The sequence below is a fragment of the Vipera berus genome, assembly GCF_964194415.1.
Source record: "Vipera berus genome assembly, chromosome: 2".
Taxonomy (NCBI): domain Eukaryota; kingdom Metazoa; phylum Chordata; class Lepidosauria; order Squamata; family Viperidae; genus Vipera; species Vipera berus.
Genome location: NC_138203.1, coordinates 139,291,757 through 139,314,074, shown reverse-complemented (window position 1 = coordinate 139,314,074; position 22,318 = coordinate 139,291,757). Strand labels below are relative to the sequence as shown.

The 22,318-nt window shown below is 41.7% G+C and overlaps 1 protein-coding gene across 1 annotated transcript; it reads right to left on the bottom strand.

The window, feature by feature from the left end:
- Positions 1 to 13,976: 13,976 nt before the first annotated feature.
- LOC308660875 (homeobox protein Hox-D3-like) lies at positions 13,977 to 18,847 on the bottom strand (the record flags this gene model as incomplete). The annotated part of the gene is made up of 2 exons (XM_081315497.1): positions 13,977 to 14,662; positions 18,472 to 18,847. The coding sequence occupies 2 exons, from the start codon at positions 18,845 to 18,847 to the stop codon at positions 13,977 to 13,979; spliced, it is 1,062 nt and encodes a 353-aa protein (XP_081171623.1).
- Between the last annotated feature and the right edge of the window lie 3,471 nt (positions 18,848 to 22,318).

Below are 22,318 nucleotides of genomic sequence, written 5' to 3'. Positions count from 1 at the left end.
CAGAGGAAGAAGAGAATATTTTTCCTTATTAACTTTGAGAGGGAGGGTACATTTACTCTCTGAAGGAACAAGCTCTTGAAGTAGGGAACTGCCAACAGCAGAGATTCCAGATGAAATCCTCTTAGGCAAGGAATTGTGACCTCACTTAGCAGTTGTAGGAGAAGATCTTGCTCTCTTAGCCTTAAGGGCATTCTAGGAAAGACAGTCTTGACATGCTTTAGAGCAGTGGTTTTCAAACTTGACAACTTTAAGATGTATAAACTTCAACTCCCAGAATTCCATAGCCAGTCCTGCTGGGGAAATCCACACATCTAAAGGTTGCCAAGTTGAAAAGCATTGCTTTAGAGGACTGTCAAAAAAAAAAATCATCAGAGATAACGCAAACAAAGTGGACTATTATTCCCATAACAATTTGCAACCAAAATATTTAAAAAGCTATTTTGTAATTCCAATGCTGAATTTGCTGTGTTTCCATTAGAATTTTACAGCACCCACAATACTGGATATATATTGGTCATATCTGTATTTAAGATTGGCAGCTGTCCATTTTTTCCCCACATGCGCGCGCACACACAATTCTTATTCAGACAAGTACTGTCAGCTGCCACCTTATGCTTGCTTGTGCTTTGCTTGCTGTGCAATGACAGACTGCCATGAACTATGGGGAGGGGGAGTGAAGGGGGGATGCTTGGGGAAATGAAAGTAAGTGCTATATCTCCTCGAGATGCTGCCTCAAGATCACCCAGCTGGAAGAAGGAAGCATATACCAAATTGCACTTGCTCTGACTGTTATGAAAACATCTTGCCTGAATCTGGTGGGGGATGTTAGGGTGGGCAAAAAGAGATAGTTAAGGGAGGGAAAAGTAGAACCTAGGGATTTTGGTGCATGACTCTCTGTTCTGCCTTGGCAATACTGCAATATACTTGATCTCTAATAAAACTATACCTTTCTGAACAAATGGAGCCAAGGATTGTTTCTAGGCCAGCATCTGAGCCATTAGATCAAACTGGCTCTATAGATATCAGAGATAAATTCCTTATTCCTGTTTAAGTTCACAGTTAGCCCAAGTATCATTTTGATACAGATAGTTGCTCCAGTCTAGTGACTTCCCATAGCTAGGGAACGCCTGTGCACAGCAAAGCATCCCAGCAAAGCATCCCAAGCTCAGAGAGAGTGGCGTAGTGAAGAACTGGTTGATGCAAACTAATCGCATAAAGTTAGAATTCTGTTTTCTCCCTCTCATCTCCTGCTTTGAATTTATTTGGCCCTCTGCCCACTCCTTTACTATGTTTGGCACAATGCTACTTACCCTAAAAGCCAATAATGTAATGGCCATGTCCATATCTAAGACCAGACTGATCGTTCACTGATGAATGGATTTCCACGGACCAATCCCTTTTATTGGAAATGCTATAAGGTTAATAGTCTATAGCAGGGGTGTCAAACTCAATTTCATTGAGGGCCACATCAGCATTGTGGTTGCCCTCGGGGGGGGGGACGGGTAGGTATGGCCAGGGTGGGCGCGGCCTACTGGGTGGGTGCAGCTGGAGTGCGTATGGCCTACTGGGTGGGCATGGCCAGCTCTACATCATTGGCATCAAGGGTGCCTATGGGGGCCTGGGCAGGAGTGGGACAGATCGGGGGTTCTCTGGCAGAAGGAGGGTCTCTGGGCCAGGGCCAAGGCAGCGGGGACCGTTCCCTCACTGTTTCCAGGATGGCTTCGGGGGCCACATGAAACCACTTTGCGGGCCAGATCTGCCCCCCCCCCCGGGCCTTGTGTTTGACATGTCTGGTCTATAGGGATATAGGAGAAAAGAGGCTGTGTGTGGCTCACAAAATACACACCAATAGTTATACTGCTAAAGTTAGTAGCATAACTTTAATGATTAGGGAACTGAGCCTATCAAGTGAATGGGCATCAACCACAATAAGACACAAGAATCCAGGCATTGTTCCCTTCATCCCACCAAGTACTTACAGAATGACGGTTAACCCAACTGGAGATGATATATGGCTTGCTGCTATTTTATCACCTTCCATCAGTCCATATTCCCCAATTGTTGCTCCTTAGCTAAGTCTCAGAATTCTCATTCAACCTCTTTTTTCCAAGCACACTGGGAATTTAGGGACTAAGATTCTCCTAATACATCCAGGCATGCATGAGTAGGAGTTTAGCTTCCTGCTGTTGCCTTGGTTTTATGGGCTGGGGAGACCAAATTGCAGTGTTGCTATGGATTAATAGTCCATTCCTAATTTGGGGGAAATTCTCTTTCTCTTCATGAAATAACACAGCAGGGTAAGTTTTTTTTGCCACGGGGAATCAATTTGCCTGCAACCAGCAGCATTATTTCCAGATAGTGAGGTAAGAGTCCTGTGTAGGAACAGCTCAAATTAATAACCAGGTGGCTGAAACTGGATTACAGGTACTCCTGAGACTTACAACCCCCAACTGAGCCCAGAATTTAAGTGGCTATGTGAGAAATTCGTGAAATGAGTTTTGCCCCATTTTGCCCCATTTTTCTTGCTACGTTTCTTAAGTGAATCACTGCAGTTGTTAAATTGATAACACAGCTGTTAAGTGAAACTGGCTTCCCCATTGACTTGGCTTGTCAGAAGGTTGCAAAAGATGATCACGTGACCCCGGGGACACTGCAACCGTTATACATATTAACCAGCTGTCAAGCTTTGGAATGTAAATCACATGACCATGGGGATGCAGCAATAGTACAAGTTTGAAAAATGGTCATAAGTCACTTTTTTTTCCACTGCCTTCGTAACTTCGAACTGTTGTAAATTGAGGATTATCTGTACAGTTTTAATCCCAGGCTAAGTTAAGATCATTCAATGTTCAGGAAGTGGCTCTCTCTTAACCTTGAAACCTGATCTTTAAAATATGCTATTGCACGTAATATAATATAATGCCCATAGTGGGCAATGCTAGTGGGAGGCCTTTAAGTTTCAGGGTCATATTTCCTTGGAAAAATCCATCTGCCAGGGTTAATTAGAAGCTATTCATTTAGGTTTAAAGTACAGGGGATTTGGATTATTTTAAAGTTTGTTTTATGAATTTCATTTGTGGGGATTCTGCATTAGGGAGTTACTTTGCTTGAACAGTCATCTTACGTGTGAATTTAGCTGATAATGCAGCTGGATCGTTACATTTGCAATGCCTTCGGTTTCTTCTATAAAACAGGATCTCCATTTCTTAGTGGGTAAACAACTGGGGCGTTCAATAAGGGGCAGAAGAAATTGCAATTCCTAAATGTGGGGGGGAGGAGGAAGGAGGGGATCAAAGAATTTTGAATATTAAGGATACATTGCTATTTGTCTGGATATGATCAGAACCAAAAGAAAATTTCCTTATTGATGACCTTGCAGTGATTTGTGTTAGATCAGTGCTGATGTCGTTTAGTCTGTTTGCAGATTGTAGAGTCCATCACAGGCATGTCAAACTCACGATGTCACGTGACCTCACGTGACGTATCACGACTTTTTCCCCCCGTTGCCCGGAATGGGGTGGGCGTAGTTTCGGCATGACGCATCCGGCCCGTGGGCCGGCAGTTTGATATGCCTGGTCTATCACATGTGATTAAAACTGTAGATTATAAAGTGTATTATTAAGCTTGTGATAAAAGAACAAAGAAAAGCCAGTGTGGATAGGGGTTATGGCATTAACTCTTGAGTTCTGGTCCCGCCTTAAGGCACAAAGCCAGCTGGCTGATTTGGGGCCAGTCGCTCTCTCTCAGCTCTAGGAATGAAGCAAGGGCTTCTGAAATCTCATCAAGAAAACTGCAAGGACTTATCCAGGCAGTCAGCAGGAATCAAAAACAGACTCAAAGGCACCAATAAATAAATAAATAAGAAAGATAATTATTTTGCCATATTTTAAATGTAAGACTGTCAATTCCAGTTATTCTTAGGTTGGGTGGACGTGGTTGATACTTAGAGGGGAACCCCAGAGCCCTATGTTAGACTGAGAATCTGATAACAAGCAGAAAGTAATGGTAAGATATTTCCGTCCTGTTGGCAAGCAAACATTGGATATATCTGGGAGATCCCCAGGAGCCCAGCTCCACTCATAGAAGACTTTACCTGTCATCATAAATAATGGACTTATAAGATTTGTTTGCTAGTTTCCTAAGGCTTATATACCACTCAGATCCAGAGGGGACTCTGAAAGGCTTACATTCCTTTCTTTCGGTGAGAAAATATAATGGCAAAACAATATTACTAAATTACAGTGCAATAAGGTGCCACAACTATATTAATTATATTATTAATATAGGGTTTTTTTTAAAAAAATACACGATAATTTAAAAATTTTTATTAATGATAATTTTAAACATTTTAAAAAAACTATAAATACCAAGGCACAAGAAGCCTCCAAACACAAACCAAAGTGAGGGCTCCCAATTTATTTCTGCTCCCTTCTCTCATAAAAGTCCAATTTTAATGGATTTCCAAAAGCTCAGCCAAGTTGTTGGGGCTAATCTAATTTTGAGAGAAAATGGGCTGCAACTGAGACAGCTTAGCTCTTGAGAAGGCCATGTAGGTGGCAGTTCTTGAAAAGAAGGGTCAAAAGTGAGCCTGCCCTACCCGGTCTTATTTTTTTTGGTCAGAAACCACTGGGTCCTGAAGATATCCAGGCCCTGAGCCACAAAGGGCTTTAGAGGTAAGAACCAGAATCTTGAATTATTCCACAGAAAACAACGGGCAAACTAGTGAGGTTCTTGAAATAGGGGTGTTACATGGAAGAACTTGGAGATTCCCATTGCTGCTTCAGAGCCTTATTGTAGACCATTTGAAGCTTCCTGATGGTCCTCAAGCATAGTCTCATGTATAATCCAGGTACATGAAATAGAGCAATGTTATCTCATATAAGGAAGGGATATCACATGCATGGCTGACTCACATTTTTACTGGGAGGGGAGTATCTTTTGTTTAATAAACCTGTACATAATATTGCCAAATCCAGCAGAGCCCTTTTTTTTAAGCCTGAAGCTACAAATTGAAATTATGGAAACAGATGGCAATTTCATTGTCACATCAGTCAGTGCCAATTTTTTGTTTCTCCATTACTAATAAACAATTGTTCAAAGGAATATTTACTTAAAGGTAGCTGACAAAATTTCATTATGATGTGTTGCTAATTTAAAAGTCGCTTTGGGAATGTCACACCAACATTCATAGTGTGGATTTATTATTGTTGTTGTTGTTGTTGTTGTTCAGTTACTTGAAGCACTAGTCTTAACACCTTGCTTTATGATCAGATTCTTGGTCTCATTGGCTTAGTACCATACATTCTGAGTGAGTCTGGTTTGTACATTACGCTGATAAGCCACAGTAGCCTGGTTCACACATGAAACTAAATCATATACCAAAACTAACCCTCAAATTATATTAAAGATTAGCCAGAATTAAACAAATCATATTGCAGTTTAACATCATGTAGACGCTCATCCCTCCTTTTTTAATTGTTTGATCAAATAATTCCTTTCTGGTCATCCAGCACACGCTGATCCACTATTTTATATAAGTAGCTCTGCTTAAAGGTAAAGGTAAAGGTTCCCCCGCACATGCGTGCCAGTCATTTCCGACTCTAGGGGCCGGTGCTCATCTCTGTTTCAAAGCCGAAGAGCCAGCGTTTGACCGAGGACGTCTTCGTGGTCATGTGGCCGACATGACTAAACGCCAAAGGCGCAGGGAACGCTGTTACCTTCCCACCGTAGTGGTCCCTATTTTTCTACTTGCATTTTTACGTGCTTTCGAACAGAAGCTGGGACGAGTAACAGGCGCTCACTCTGTTACACGGCACTCACGATTCGACCTGCCAAACTGCTGACCTTCTGATCAACAAGCTCAGCGTCCTAACCCATTGAGCCACCGTGTCCCTAGAGCTCTGCTTACTATCACCTATTAAAATCGTTAACTAATTTTCTGCCTCCCTTGAACAGAATTTCACATAAGTGTCTGCTGCTGGAACTGAATGACCAAGCAACAATTCCTTTTGAAATGAGAGAACAGAATAACAAAGTTGGAGATCTTCCAGTCCAACCCCCTGCTCAAGCAGGAGACCCTTTACCATTCTGGAGAAATGGTTGCCCAGCCTTTTCTTAACAACCTCCAGTGTTGGAGCAGCCACAATATTCTGGAGGCAAGTCGTTCCACTGATTAATTGTCCACTGATTAATTGACGCCCACCGCTGAGCAAGGCCATCTTTAAGTGAGTTGCACCTGATTTTATGACCCTTTTTGCTGCAGTTGTTAAGCGAATCTCTGTGGACATTAAGTGAATCATATATTCATTAAGCAAATCCAGCTGGGAAGATCGTGAATGGCGATCACCTGACCCTGGGATGCTGTAAATACATAATGATTACCAAGCATCCGAATTTTGCTCCTGTGACCCCAGGGACACTGCAACAGTCATAAGCGCTAGTTGCAAGTCTTTTTTTCCCCAGTACCATTGTAACTTTGAAAGAGTTGCTGAATGAATGGTCATAAGTTGAGGAGTTCCTCTATTGGAGCTACATCGCTCTTTTACAGAGATAAGCAAATAAAATTAAGCTATATTTAATTTGCAGCAGCAGTACAAATTGATATAGTCTTGCCCTCCTTCATCTGAAATTCATAATTAATAGTCCATTTGCATTCAGCTGAAACTGAACCAGATCTCCGTTCTTTCCACTAATACTTCTTGTTCTTAGGAAAATATTTTTTAAATCCAAGATCATTTTTTTCTGCTGTCCAAACTCCTATTACTTTATTTCAGATTATAATCTGGATGCATGCTTATGTCAGCAATTGTACCTTCCCCCAACAACCTTTCCGATTAATTTTCCCTTCCACATTGCCTTTGCAGATTGTGCTCCGGCTTTCTTCCTTTTAAAGCAAGAGCCGAAAACATACCAATAAATTCAAGCTCTTGAACAATGAAGAAAAATAATATTGAAAAAAGCTGTGCTTTTAAAACAACAACAACAACAACAACAACAACAAAAACCTGTTTACCAACTCTCAATTTTTTTGGTAGACCAGAAAAGATAAAGTTCTTGCCCTTATTAAATATTTATCAGTTAATTACAATATGTAGATTGCATGGGTGGGTCATTCATCTTTTAAGGGGGGAGACAATAAAATACAGGGGAAAGTTGTGTTATCATAATTGCCTGCTGCCACTGGAAGCAGCCAAAGCTGCTGCAATGTATTTTATGTTTATCTGCACCGCCGCATTCCCATTTTGTGCACACAAAGCTGCCTCCCCGTTATTATTTCACAGATACTTAATGACTGCAACCTCTGCATTTTCTTAGGAGGGTTCTTTGCCAAGAGAGAGTTGTTATCGCAACAACCTCAGGGTGATCTGTCTCTTCTTATCCTCCAACCAAAGAAAATAAAAGAAAGGGTGATTAGGACCACAGATTCTCTACCTTCTTCCTGCTTTAGATCCAGTCCAGTGACTTTGGGGCTCTGCAGGTCAAAAATTCAGAAAATGCCTAACTTGACTCTGCTCTCTCTCTCTCTCTCTCTCTCTCTCTCTCTCTCTCTCTCTCTCTCTCTCTCTCTCTCTCTCTCTCTCTCTCTCTCACACACACACACACACACACACACACAGAATCAATTCTCTATCTCCCACCTACATCTAGGCCACCTAGATGTGCTGGTGAACAGTGGCATGTTGCCCAAAGTGTCATAGTCACAGGTCACACTGGTCTAGTCTGAGATTGCCGACAGGGTTACAGAATTCCAAATGCCAAGGTAGGCTTTCTGTTCGCAGGGCCCTCTTCAGTAATTGTGAAAAACTGGGAGCCACAGCAGCATGTGCTCAAATAGCTCTTGAGAAATTTGCATAAGGCTCCCACAGGAGGCCCCTATTGAATCGACACTTCTGCTGGATAATCAGTACGCAGCAAAGTACCTCTAAGTCCTTTCCTTGCTTCGCATGGTGTCACCTGCTGCTATAATTTACTTGTTTTGCTTTCTTTTAACTCCAGATAATAAATACATTGGAACCTACATCTTCCAGCCGTAATGCATCATCTAATTTTTACAAGGATGCCTCTCATTTCCACGGGCTATTTTTTTTTGGTAGAACATAAACAATGAATAGCTGATGCTTAGGGTTTTGTCATAATGGTGGTCCACCTGTCCAGAAAAAAAGGGAGAAAGATAAGCTACGGTAGAGAGATTGGAGGTGGGCTAGATGGAGGGGAGCATGTTTATAGGGGTTTTTTTTATTAATGGCTCTATCATAACCATTCCCATCACCCTGGAGCCATTTGGTCAGCTCCAACGTGCTTCTAAATTCCAAATGTGGTCCCAGTGTGGAGAAGCTTTTCAATGGTTAATAATGAAAGCTCTGCCCTGTACCCAGTTCTGGAGGCTGTAAACCTGCCTTTACCCCCTATTCCTTTATCCTGTGGGCTTTCCATTGGCCTCTGATAGATCAGTAAAATTTGAGCTGATCCATGGATATACTTTAAATATTTTCTAGTAGAAAATGGAATAGAAACATTTAAAGAGATTTAGTTTTTCTTTAAATCAATGTACACGTTCAAAATGGTAATGTAGAATGAGGGTGAGCAAATACAATAAATAGAAGAACTGAAAAGCTACGGTAAACTGCTTATGCCCTAATTCTAAAATTCAGCTTCAGAGTATTTCTTAATTAATCCATAATTCAGGAGGAGCAGAACCTAGGGTGCAGTGGACCAGAGAAACAATAAATGAATAGAATAAGTGAATTCCTGCTATCTCTGCTCACGTTTAGTTCTTATCCCTAAATAGTACTGAGAAGCCCTAGCAATTTTGGCAGCTCTCTTTCAAATTGTGGCCCATTAAAACCCCATGGACCACAATTTCACAAATGACTTATCATGCATTGCAAGAATGGGTTGTCATGGGAAATTCAGAAAGACAGAGCACAACACCGAAGAGAAACAACCAACCAATTATTCAATAATGGTTGGGTACCTGCTTTACAAGAAAGATGAATCCCAAACAATGGGAAAGCAAAGATTCTTATAGATTGTAGAACATGTGAGTAGCAGGCAGGAAATCCTAGGGATTTGATTTGTTGCCAGCCTTTGCTGAAGCCAAGCAGCTCATTGTCTGTGTACCTATGTACCTGGGATGACTTCTACTTTTAGGCAAAATAGGCCTTTCAGGAGAGCAGCCCATTGTTAAGGCCATGAAATGTTGAGACCATCAGCTGATCAGGAGTTAGAAGGCCCGGTTTCTCTAGGTTGCAACTCCCTTGACATTGTGCTGTGAGCTGGTGAGGAGCCTCTACTCTTTGGTTTAGAAGTGGTTGCAGGCGCTTTATCGGGGGCATGGAAAGTCAACCCGGGTTTCATGGGGTTAGTCAAAGAGGTGAACTGGGTTTGATCCTAGTCCTATCTAAAAGAGGGAGATGGTATAGTCTCTGTTTTCCTTGTTAAGTTTATTTTCTCTGTCACATGAGTGAAACAAAGAATAAGCAAATTAAGTCAACCCAGAGAAGGTCTCATAAAACCATGTGTTCATGTTGCCCTACCCCAATCTGTAAGAGCTGACTCTAAATCCAGGCAGATCTTTTTTTCTAATATTGCTGTCTGGCCACATAAAAGCAGAGTTGGAAGGACTGTCAGGGACCATATCACCAAATCTCCTGTAGTGCCCAGTATAACTATTGTACCCTACTGGACATCCAGCTTCTGCTTTAAATCTAATAAAAGTTAATGTTTTTCTTCTTCATTTTCTGGAGGCTCAACATAATTAGTTTTTTACAACAGCTTCTTACAGCATTTGGATTCCTGATTCATCACCTTTGTCATTATCACGTCTTAAGTGGATCTGTCATGAACAGGATACAGGTGCAGTTACTTCACTGTCTGGAGACAAGATTCTTAGTCTGCGTGTACTTTTAGATTGACAAAGTAGGAAACAAAACATTTACAAATGTTTAGGTAGAGAGATATTGCTTAATGAGCTATCCTTAATATTTTTGCCTTTCAAACTTAATTAATAGCAGTAAAAAAAACTATGTGAGGGAACTGATCCCATCAAATTGATGAGAAGTTCTTTTGTTTTCATTGGGAATATTTTTCCTATTGGAATCAATACCACTCAGAAGTATTAAGCTTTGGCTGGTGTTCATAATGGAAAACTAAAACTCAGCCGTTCAGTTTAATTTCTCACTCGTTTTTTTTACTCCTCAATATAAAATAAAATGTTCAGCATCAGCAGCAAATGTAGCTAACTTTGATAACAGCAGCAGGTGCCAGACCTTTAACCTCAACTATCTTTACGATAACGTTTCACATTTTCAGTGTTTATGCTATTGTAGTAAAGGAAATCAATAGTTAGCAAATAAGAAATAATAACTGTTTTGAAAGAGTGAAGCTTGAAGCTGGACTCTCTTACTTTTAATACTCCTCAGAATTTCCTAGTAGTCTTCTTTCCACAGAAAAAAGGCTTCTATTTCTCTAATTAATTTGTAGGTATTGTAGAATTAAAGGTAGCCACTTCTATATTATTGTGAAGACAGGGAGTGCTGTACTTTCTTTATTCAACTAGGCATCTCTCCATCATTGTGTATCTTCTCTGGATATCCAGTTTGAAGAAAGTGCCATGGGAGTATTTCCTTTTAATTTTATGAAAATGTAGGAAGCCAGAGAGGTTACAGACCTCCAGAGAAATGATTAGAAGTGAAAGACCAGAGATAAGAAGAGATTGGACACTATTTGTCTGAAATGGTATAGGGCAGGGGTAGGCAACCTTGGCTCTTTTATGACTCGTGGACTTCAACTCCCAGAATTCCTGAGCCAGCATGGCTGGCTCAGGAATTCTGGGAGTTGAAGTCCACGAGTCATAAAAGAGCCAAGGTTGCCTACCTTTGTTAGGGTCTCCTGTTTGAGCAGGGGGTTGAACTAGAAAACCTCCTGGCCTTCTTATACAGATAGTCCTCAACTGACTACAGTTCGTTTAGTGACCCTTCAAAGTTACAATGCCTCTGAAAAAAGCCATTTTTTCATGTATGACACCATACCACCATTTTTCCCATGTATGACAGTCGCAGCATCCCCATGGTCATGTGATCAATATTCAGATGCTTGGCAACTGATTCATATTTATGACGGTTGCAGTGTCCCCAGGGGTTGTGTGATCCCCTTTTGAGACCTTCTGACAAGCAAAGTCAATGGGGGAAGCCGGATTCACTTAACAGCCGTGTTACTAATTTAACAACTCCAGTGATTCCCTTAACCCCTGTGGCAAGAAAGGTCGTAAAACGGGGGCAAGCCTCACTGAAAAACTGTCTCGCTGAGCAACCAAAACGCTGGGCTCAGTTGTAAGACGAGGACTACCTGTAACTAGGAGGAATACAACTCCACAACCGAACCCTAACAACAATAATGCCACCTTTTCACACTTCTTCCTTGAGGAAACAAAATCGAAAGCTGTTACTTTTACATCAGTTGGAGTTAGAACAGTTGGGGGAGGGGGGGAAGATTTTTTTTCTGACGCACAAGGACTTGTGTTACTGCCCTCCATTTCCCCACACACCCGTAAAAGATGGCTCTTTTTCCCACATAGGCCTTCCATCCTTGTGCCGAAGCCCAACACCTAACACTCCTCGCCACTTCAAGGGAGACTGGAAAGTCTAACTTACCCTGTTGTCTCCGGAAATGGAAGCCGGTTAATGGAAGGCAGGGGCCAGTTGTGGAGAGATTGTGTGTGTGTGGGGGGGGGGGAACCGTACAAGCCAACTAAGCTTCAGAGCTGCATACTAACTGGGAGATGAAAGAGCTAGAGGCCTTCTGAAGTATGTGCTGTCTCAATGATTAATGGGGGTGAGGGAAGGGTGAGGCCCAGCCCTCCGTATACTACAAGATGGCAAAGTGATTCTAAGAACAACAGAGCAGTGTTCATGGAGGAGAGGTAGGCTGCCTTCGCCAAGAAAGTCTCCTGGTGCGGTTTTTAAAAGTCTCTTTATTTCCAGTATCAAAACATTACATTAAAATAGATGCCGAGAGCCAAGCGGTCGTTAAAAATAAACCAACAGTGATGTGTAACATGCAGTGAAAGTGTGCCTCGCAGCAGCCAGTGAGTTCTCCTTCTATCTAATGCATTCTTTTCAATTCTGCTTCTGAGAGGGAGACAATGACACACACACACCCCGGCTTGCAGCCATTTGCTCAGCCAAGAATACCAGGATGCAGGTAAAGATTCTACAGCATCCCTGTTTCACAAGAGATGGTCTGCCTGCGTTTCTTTTAAGGTGTTTAAAATACAGAGTTGTACTTTCAGATTTTACCAGGTGCTCTAGAAAGGCCTTGTCCTCCACAGAAATCGAATACCCTCTCCTCCAAAAATGGACCTTTAAGGCTAAGTTGGTTTAGAACAGAGTTGGCTGCTTACGTCCTAGGCACTTAAGGTCAGCTAGGCTTGGGGAGAAAAGTGGGGGCCGGAGGTAGGAAAATAAACAACCAGCTATCTCTGCTGCAGAAGCATTAGTCTGGTCTGAAGATGTTTATAGGAGGCAGATAATAACAAAATGGGAGAGTGGGGTTTAAGAGGATATTCTAAACTGTGTTGGTTTTTTTTAAATTTTATCTGGGGGGGTGTTCTCAGTAAAAAGAATTTAGACATAGTATAGCTTGCTAACTATCCCTGCAGATGTTCCTTTGCAGTGACCAAATTTAGGGAAGGCTTCAGGTGAAATTTCATTTCAACTGAACTCCAGTAGTTCCTCATGAATGGACAAGGCCATTTCCTAGCATCTTCTGTGGCCTGGGACTATTTCTCGGTGAAAGACACCAGAAGGAAGGATTAAGAGTTTGAAAAGGGGGGTGGGGAGAAGACATGTAAGTCTACATTTCTACTGAGGTTTCTGGGTGAACACTCTGAAGCTCCCTCAGCCCTAAACAACTTGCCAAGAGAAGAGAACTTCCATCATATCTTCACTCTTGTCAGACTTTTAAGAAATAGAGGAAAGAGTTAATCCTCCTGCCTGCTGCTGCTACCGCTTCAATTCCTGGGGACCAGTTTTTGCTAAAGGGCCCCCAGTTGCTTATTCTGCCCTTGGTTACATGCATGTTGTGGTGAACAATTAGTTAATAAAGGGTTGTCTGCAGTGGCGGGTTCAAATATGTGAACAACCGGTTCTCTGTGTGGTTCTGTGTGTGGATGCCGCTTCCAGAAGTCCATTCTGGGTCTGAGCAACAAAAAATTAGCTACTGGTTCTGCTGAATTGGTGCAAACTGGCTGAATCCCACCACTGGTTGTCTGTGCTTGCCCATTGAACTTGTAAAGATCCCTGCCATTAGGGCAAGATGACTGTAGTGGCAAAGGGAGGTTCCACCCTGTAGATAAAGGGAATAAAAAGGAAGGCCCTGAGCTTCTCAAATAGGCTAGGTAAAAAAGAGTGAGGCTTGGAAGTATCCAATTTTAATTACTTTCTTTAATTTTAGGCAAAGTAATGCCTGGAAAATGAAAGTAACTCAGATGAGACTTCCTTCTCCCACCTGGGGACAAATGGCTGCTTCTGCTACTGAATGGCTGAGATCCAGTTTCACATCTTTCATAAAAGTATATTAGAAAATGTGTTTCACGCAAGAAACAGATCAGATTATTATTATTATTACTATTATGGTCGGTTGCACAGTCAGCCAGATGTTTAGACTGGATTTGGCATTTTTTATCCACCCATTGAGCCCTTCCCAAGGATAGGCAGATGTTGAGTTTTGATTGTTTTATTATTATTACTATTATCAAAAATCAAAGTGGTCTTTCCTTGAGTAAACAATCCAACAGTGGCTTCTACTTTTCCCCACCAATAAATTTTTCTTCAATACAATTAAATAAATAGGAAATAATGGGTGGGCAGGTGGGGGGGGGAGGGAGGAATATTGTTGGTTTCACTTAGAGGTATTTGTTTTAATGAGATAATAGGACTGTAGCAATTTCCCCTGCTCTGCTTCCGTCCAAGCAGCTCTCACAGATGCTTAAGATTTACAGGTCCCTGAGAATCTCCCTGAGGCACAGGATGTGTGGTTAAATCTGTGTAAATGGGATACGAATTGGATGGCCCAAGCTGGGGATGGCTTGGGATTTCAGCAGCACAGCTGTACTCCAGGTTTCCAGAGGAGTAATCAGGGTAGCTGATGAAAGAGTCAGCCCTGGGCATATTTCCCAGGTAATTTTCTCCCATTGCTCTTGGGCTCCCTTGCAGAACTGGAGGTCCATAAGGATGGCTTTCTCCCGGTCCAAAGAAAGGGCCGTAGTCCAAAGAGACTGAAGTTACAGGGCTGTTACAGAGAGGGCCTGTGTACCCTGATGAATTGTCAAGGTCTTCTAAGGATTTGCTGCACGAAGCCAAAGGGGCCATCTCGTAATCAGCCTCCCCACGCCCATAATAGTCACCCACTTCAGGGCTGTTATTGGGCGATGCCAAGATGGTGCCCTTGACTCTGCTGTCTTTCTTGTACTTCATTCGTCTGTTCTGAAACCAGATTTTGATTTGTCTCTCGGAGAGCCTCAGAAGCTGGGCCATTTCCAGTCGGCGGGGCCGGCAGAGGTACCTGTTAAAATGAAACTCCTTTTCCAGTTCCACCAGCTGCGTTTGGGTGTAGGCTGTGCGAATTCTCTTGGAAGAGGAGAAACTTGATGGAGAGCTGCTGTCTAAATAAATGGAATGAACATTCAGTTCAGCTGGAGCCCTAACCATTCTGCATTCTGAACCAATTCATCACCTTGCAGAATATTCATCCTACAGGAATCAACACAGAAACGGGGCATGTCATGTAACAACTACACAACGTTGTTCGCACCCATGTATGTGTATTCACTCTACACATAACTGAACGATGAATGCGTTTGTGTGGTGTGTTAAGCCAAACTAATGGCTTAGCATGAAAGCTACCAGCAGATGCTGTTCACTCTTGGACTAAAAAGCTAGGAAAGAAGCTGTGACCATTATTTCATATACATTTACTGGGCCAGCTAGGTGCTGCTAGCTAAAAGTAATAAATAGTATAGCTAAAGTTTTCCCTGTACAGAATTTGTTTAGACTTCGACTTACAACCACAACTGCAATCAGAATTTCCATTGCTATGAAGGTGGTCATTAAGTGAGTCATACCTGATGAGCTGATGGCTCATGGTTAAACACTGGCAAGCTGACAGCCCAGGTTCAAGACCTGAGCACTGCACAATAGTGTGAGCTCTCATTACGTGCCCCAGCTTCTGCCCACCGGGCAGTTCGAAAGCATGCAAATGCGAGTAGATAAATAGTTATCCCTTCATCTCAGTGGGAGGAGAACAGCATTCCATGCGCCTTGGCATATAGTCATGCTGGCCACAGGACCGTGGAAAGTGACTTCGGACAACTTAGCTGGCTTCCTCAGCTAAGAAATGGAGATGGACACCGCCTCCTAGAGATGAATACAACTGGACAGGAGAAACCTTTGCCTGACCTGATTTTAATCCACAGTTGGGCTTTTCTGACCCAAGCAAATTGTGTTTTGTTAAGCAAATCACTATAGTTGTTCAGTGAATCTGGCCTCCTCCGTTGACTTTGCTTGTCGGAGGCCAGTTGGGAAGGTTGCAAATGGCAACCACATGACCCCAGGATGCTGCAATCATTGTAAATGAATGACAGTTTGCCAAGTGCCTGAATTTTGCTCATCTGGAACCAAAGGGATGGTGCCATGGTCAAAAGTGTGAGGACTGGCCTTAAGTAACTTTTTCAGTGCTGTTGTGCTAAACTAATTGGTCGTAAGTGGAGGACTGACTGTAGATGGTCTAGAAAGTCTCAGCCAAAAGTTCCTGAGGTATTCAGATGACTGGATAATTTGAAAACAAGGTTGAATCGTAGCCACATCACTGGAGGTAGTCCTCAACTTTGTTTAGCGACTGTTTGAAGTAACAACGGCACTGAAAAAAAATGACTTATGACCGTTTTTTGGAGTTATGACCATTGCAGCACACCGATGGTCATGTGATCAAAATTCAGATGCTTGGCAACTGACTTGTCGAGCCCCGTGGGCCCGACACTACAAGGGGGGTAGCCACGTTCGCCGGCCCTTCTGCTTCACCTTATCCGGCATCCAGTCTCTGTCCCCTCACGCCCCACAAAGCCTCGGAGGACGTTAACCCATATTTATGATGGTTGCAGTGTCCCGTGGTGATGTGATCATCTTTTTTCAACCTTCTGACAAGAAAGCCCATGAAGAAGCCAGTTTCATTTAACAACCGTGTGGCTAACTTAACAACTGCAGTGATTCACCTAACAACTGTGGCAAGAAAGGTCATAAAATGGGGCAAAACTCACTTAACAACCGTCTCACTTAGCAACAGAAATTTGGGGGTCAATTGTGGTCGTAAGTCAAGGGCTACCTGTACTTTCCATTTTACCTTTTGAGCCCAACAAGGTATCATTAGAAGGTATAGTACAGTATGTCTAGAATGTATGCCTGGATGTATGTATACGTATTTTGTAAGAACTGAACCAGAATTCAAAATAACCTTTTTTGCAAATATTTCCAGTGATACCAAAGGATCTCCCCTCTTCTGAAGATATCTTGGCCCAGGACACTGCAAAGAATGGTTGTTTGTTCATTTTCATTGTACTTCAGAGAAATCATGAAAAAGAGCTCTCTAGCTGAATTAGCCCTTATTTAGTCATATTCAGACTTTTGCTGCCTCTGGTCCTACTACAGTAGTAGCATAGAACCACCATAGGCAATGGCCACTGGTCATTTCATTTTTCATAAATTTGTCTAGCCCTGACACTCTTTAAAGTCATCAAAATTATTGCCCATAAATACATATTCATTTCGCTAAACCAGAATAACTGTATATCACTAATGTCACACCTGGCGTGTAATCTATGATCGGATGGGATTAATATAACTTGTTTTAAGAGAAGAAAAAAATAGCCAAGGACAAGGTTGTAAGCTGGTGCCAAAGAGCCAGGAGCAATCATAGACAACCAGCACCGGAGAAAAATGCTTTTCAGGATTCATTTGTGTTTTATTAAAACGGCAAGTTTCTAATAAAAGATTGAAACTGAAAACTCTTCAGTACCATAAAGGAACTTTCTGGGTTCTTATGAATATCATTTTTTTAAAAAAAACTTTTTTCTGTTTAACCTTAACAGAAAATGGAAATGTTCTATCTATTTATTTATACTTTCAGCGTTCTATCTTGCTGTGTATCTAGATCGTGTTATTTGTCCCTACACTCTTAATGAGCAGCTAATCACAAAGATTTTTCACAATGTAATACAGATAGCCCTCAAGTTACGACTAATTGGGCCTGGAATTAAGATCTTCAGTTATGACAGTCATTAAGCAGGTAATCACTAGAGGGCACCCAATTTTATGACCCGTCATTATACAAACGTGGTACTCATAAAGTGTACACCGCAATCATTAAGTGAATGGTCACTGAGTGAACCATTCTTCACAATGGGCATGTTTTGCAGAAAAAAAAGAAGTAAATGCTGGTTACCAGCAAAACTGCTATAAATTACAATCACCTGACTGTGGAATGCTACAAACAGCTGTAAATGTGGGCCAGTTCTGAGCATCCAAAATGTGATCATGTCTCTACAGAGGTTGGGGTGGCCATGTTCAACTCCGGGTCATAAGTAACTTTTGGGGCTCTGTCGGAACGTCAAATGGTTGCTAAGCAACCGGTTATAAGTTGAAGACAGCCTGTGTTTACTATATATCTATATCTATAGATATATAGATATAGATAGATAGATTAGATAGATAGATAGATAGATAGATAGATAGATAGATAGATAGATAGATAGATAGATAGATAGATAGATAGATAGATATAGATAGATATCTATATAGATAGATATATTATATAGATATAGATAGATATGAGATATAAAAAAATATTTCATCCATAGGAGTATTACTTTACTTTTTTTTCTGTGAAAAATTAAAAGGAATGTCTTTTTTTTAAAATCCCATTTATATCCCGCCCTTCTCCGAAGACTCAGGGAGGCTTACAATTTAAGCACAAACCAATGTGCTTAGCAATAGCCTTCATTCTATGTATATGCCTGTTTAATTCCTCCCAAGTGGCCTCAATTCTAGATTCAAGTCAACCTAGAATTGTGCGATTTTAGGTGCAAGTAAATAAAAACATGGAAGGACTTTCCAAGAAATTTGCCAGACACTCATCTAGAAGCATGCATCTTAATAAGAAGCTATGCCCAATATCGCCGCTGCCATAAATCTGGATGGGCCAGCACCAAGAAACAGTATATTAAGGTTTGCTTAGCTCTTTTGAAAACCAACGAGAGCAAACAGGTGAAAGAGATGCGTAGAGTGCAGCATAGGAACAGTTACTTAGAAAGTTATTGTCTATGCCAACCTCCCCCAACCTGCTACCCTCCAAATATATTGGACTACAGCTCCCAGAATTCCCAGGGAGGAGGAGGAGGAGGTGACAGTGAAAAGAAAGTACCTGAAAAAGGAAGGTTGCTTTTCTGCTTGGCACTGTGTCTTGTTTCTTTCATCCAAGGAAAGACTTGTTTTGGTACGTGGCTGCTACACGATCTGCTACTGCCGCCATTGGTGGTGGTGACATCACAAGGACTGGAAGAGGTAACCAATGACAGCTGCCGTAGCCTAGCGGTCTGGTCATGACCGTTCCCTAGAGGTCTCAGGGATGCAAGTCGGGAAACTTTGGAGCCCTCTGAAGACCCCGTGGGTGTTTCTGGCTCCAAGGATATCGACGGGGCTGGAAAGTGCTGCTGGCTAAAGGAGTGCCTTCTACTGCGATCTTGGCACCAGCTCTCTTCTGAGGCCTGTTGGTCATCTTCCTGCAGAGCCTTGTGCATGTCCCGTTCTTGTCAGATGGAAGGGGTGGACTGAAGGGGTGGGGAAGGAGACGGAGACCTTGCAATGGGTGTGAAAGGAATCCAGAGAGACTTCCAGTTCTTACTGCTGAAAAAAAGACCCTCCTCAACCACGTGCTCCAATAGCTAAGAGCAAGCCCCCTAAGTAGGCAGGAAGGACGCTCCTCAGCCTTCCTTAGGCAACGCTGCTAAAAAAGGAACAGGAACCTTAAACAGAGACAGCCCCATTTGGGTTTCAGTGTTTCTGAGTGGAAACAAACGCATGCGGTCTCCCAGAATGATGATCTGCAAAGGTGGTGCTGAAGATGCACTAAAGAGTTGACATCAGTAACTGCCTGGTGATGATGAGTTTATTTTATTATTTAGCGTTTGACTGGGCAGGGTTCAATACCAGCAAGCAAAATGCCCGTACTTTTGGGCTCTGAACGCTGACTTGCAGTTATATTCAAAAAGTGATTTAGGGGTGGGGGGGGTCAGTTAGAATAATGCTCACTTATTTGTCATAATAAGTAACAATAATTGATTCCATATCCTCTCCTCTGAGATCTCCTGCCATTTGATCAGATCTTAGTTGCTATTTTTTAAAAAGGAAAAGAAATCCTTCCTACCACACAGGGTGTTTCTCTCTCTCTCTCTCTCTCTCTCTCTCTCTCTCTCTCTCTTTCTCTGATTTTTGGAAGTGGTAAAAACTGATTAAATGTGTGTGTGTGTGTGTGTGTGTGTGTGTGGTCTGTATATATTTGATAAAGTTTTACTGTTGATAGGGTCCTATTTATTCTGTATTCCTGCCAGGATCATAAGGACTCAGTGATCTATTAAGTTCTCAAATTCTGTGAGAAACGTTGCGCATGCTGCACCTGAATAACAAAATATGGTCCTGGCATTTCAACCCCTTTGGAATATTCATTCCAGTGCCCATCTTATCTTTGTTGATAAAGGTGCAGATAATGGCTGCTAAAAGATGCTGCCTGAAGCTAAAGAATCTGTAATATGGAGAACTCATGTTGCACCAATAATTCTTTTCTATCCAGCAAAAAAAAAGCACATAGCTGTGTGTGTGTATCTTCCTCATTTAGGGTCAACCACATCTTTAAAGTATGAAGGAAATGATAGATACAATGCTAAGCCTAGTTGCTTGCAAGAGGATAGCTTATTTTTCCTAAATCCACCAGCCAGCAATGTGTTGTGCTGGGGTACGGTGAGAAGCTGCGTACTGATTGGCACAGACAAATTGCAAATATTTGTGGAAAGGAAAAAAAAGTAACTGGAACTTTACTAGTGATGCCCTTATAAGACTTGTCCTATAAAATAAGCCTTGTAGAGCAGAGCAACTGTAATATGCCTTTGGAAATTTGGTGGGAATTTCTCTCCATTATTCTCAATGATCTTTCTGCAAACTGCTTGCCTTGCAGGGGAAGGGGTGTGGGTAGGGCACGGTGGGGGAGAGGAAAGGAAAGGTAGAATAAATTGTAGCGATCACAGAGGAACCCAGCCATCAATTCCATTATTCCCTAACCAGGGGAAAAAAATCTGCATTTTATTTCAGCAAAGGGGTGGTCTCTGGGGCCAAGAAACCTGTAGCTATTTCAGTCTTGCTTGAACTTCATTCAGCTCCAGTCTTGCTGAACTTCAGCTACAGACTGCATGATTACAAGTATGGGGGGGAGGGGGGTAAGTGTACTTCAGTGACATGTTTGCAAACCTGCTTTTTACATTCACCGTTTACATTTTTTAAGTGTGTAAATTTAAACGTTAAAATTATAAATTGTAATTGGTGGTCCCTGCTCACCGGCAAAGTAATGCACAAAGCAGACTTTAAGAGGCACATTTCCTGAGTTCATGATCAGGAAAGACTTTTCTCTCTCTCCCTTTTTTTTTTTTTTTTTTTGGTTTTGGGGGATGAGAAGTGGACCATGGAGGTGTCAAAAGAAGAACTGTGCAAAAGCAGACAGTCTGTATATACCCCGCAGCCAGGAGTTGAGCTCCTGTCTAGCCAACACAACAGGGAGAGTGCAATGGGGGGGGCGGGAATCAGTATTTCATAACTACTATTGATGCCTGTGTTAGAAGTAATGGCTTGTTTCATGTAAATATTGAAATCATTTGTGGAATAAAAGCCTTGCTGTCAATACAGCATGTGTAGTAAACTGGCTGGCTTTGAATGGAGGAAAATAAGCAGGAGGTATTTTCCAACACTGTTCCTCCACCTATCACCCATCCAGGATAAACACTGGTAGAAATTATTTAGTGGGAAAGGGATGGCGATACGGGCGGTGTTGATATTTAAAATAAAACAATATTCTCAAAGGGGCAACTGACCCTATTGGGGAAATCATTGGTTTCTACAAACATTGACAGGCATACGAAGAATCTCATAAAGAACACATTAGGAGCTAAAAATATTAGGCTGGTGGCTGAGCTATATAAGAAGTTCTGACTGTACCGATAGAAACGGATTTGGTCAGGATTTCCTGAGGCAAATTTATAGGCAAAATAGCTGAGTGTGCTGCATACGTGGGGTAAAGCTTTTTCCAAGCTACCATACAACTTGAAACATAACGTATTCATTTATTTACTCTGCTGATTAAAACAAAACAAAAAATTAGCCAAGTAACTTTGTACCCCTGATGCTCATTCACTCGGAATTTGATTCACCACTTTCATCAGACAAAGCCCATTCATTTTTAAAACTGTTTGCTACAGTTGTAAGGATTAAAACTTTTTTTTTAAGTTAGCAGGCAGTATTTTCACTCCTTTAATATTACATCCTGGCAAACAGGTTTTCTTACCCACATGACTAGAATGGTGTAAAAGACTGAAATATAAAACAACATCTGAATGTATTCAGTGCATAGGCACTTACTCTTCCAGCAGCATGTGACAATTTAAACTTTGAAAAACGCACAGACTCAACTAATAGGTGGCTGGTTAACGCGCCTCTAACTGCTAACCCTGCATTTGAGATACAAAACTCAGAATGTAAGGCAGCTGATTGATGGGAGCAGATGGCTAATGTATGTTGGGCACAAATCAGCAACTTTTCATCATCATGAATGTTATGTTGAAAAAGCAACAGCAAACTTGCTTTGCATTGATTTCAATAGCAGCTAACTTTTTTGCATTGCACAATGGCTGCAATTTGTATATGTTTGTGTATCTGTGTGCATGTGTGCATGTGTGTGCATAGTGTGGTTATTCACTCAGTCTGATAAAATATCAAGAGTGTGTGTGAGAGAGAGATATTCTATCAATTCAGGTGAATAACCACATTGTGTACACAGACAATTCTTATTGTCTGTGTACACAATTCTAATTCTATAGGTTGAACAATAGCATCTCAGAGAAGAACAGTTAAGAAAAACTCATGCAGTGTAATAGTTATGAGGAGGATAATGATGAGGACAGCAACAATGGATGTCTATGGGTTTCACACATTAAGTATAAGAGTTTAGT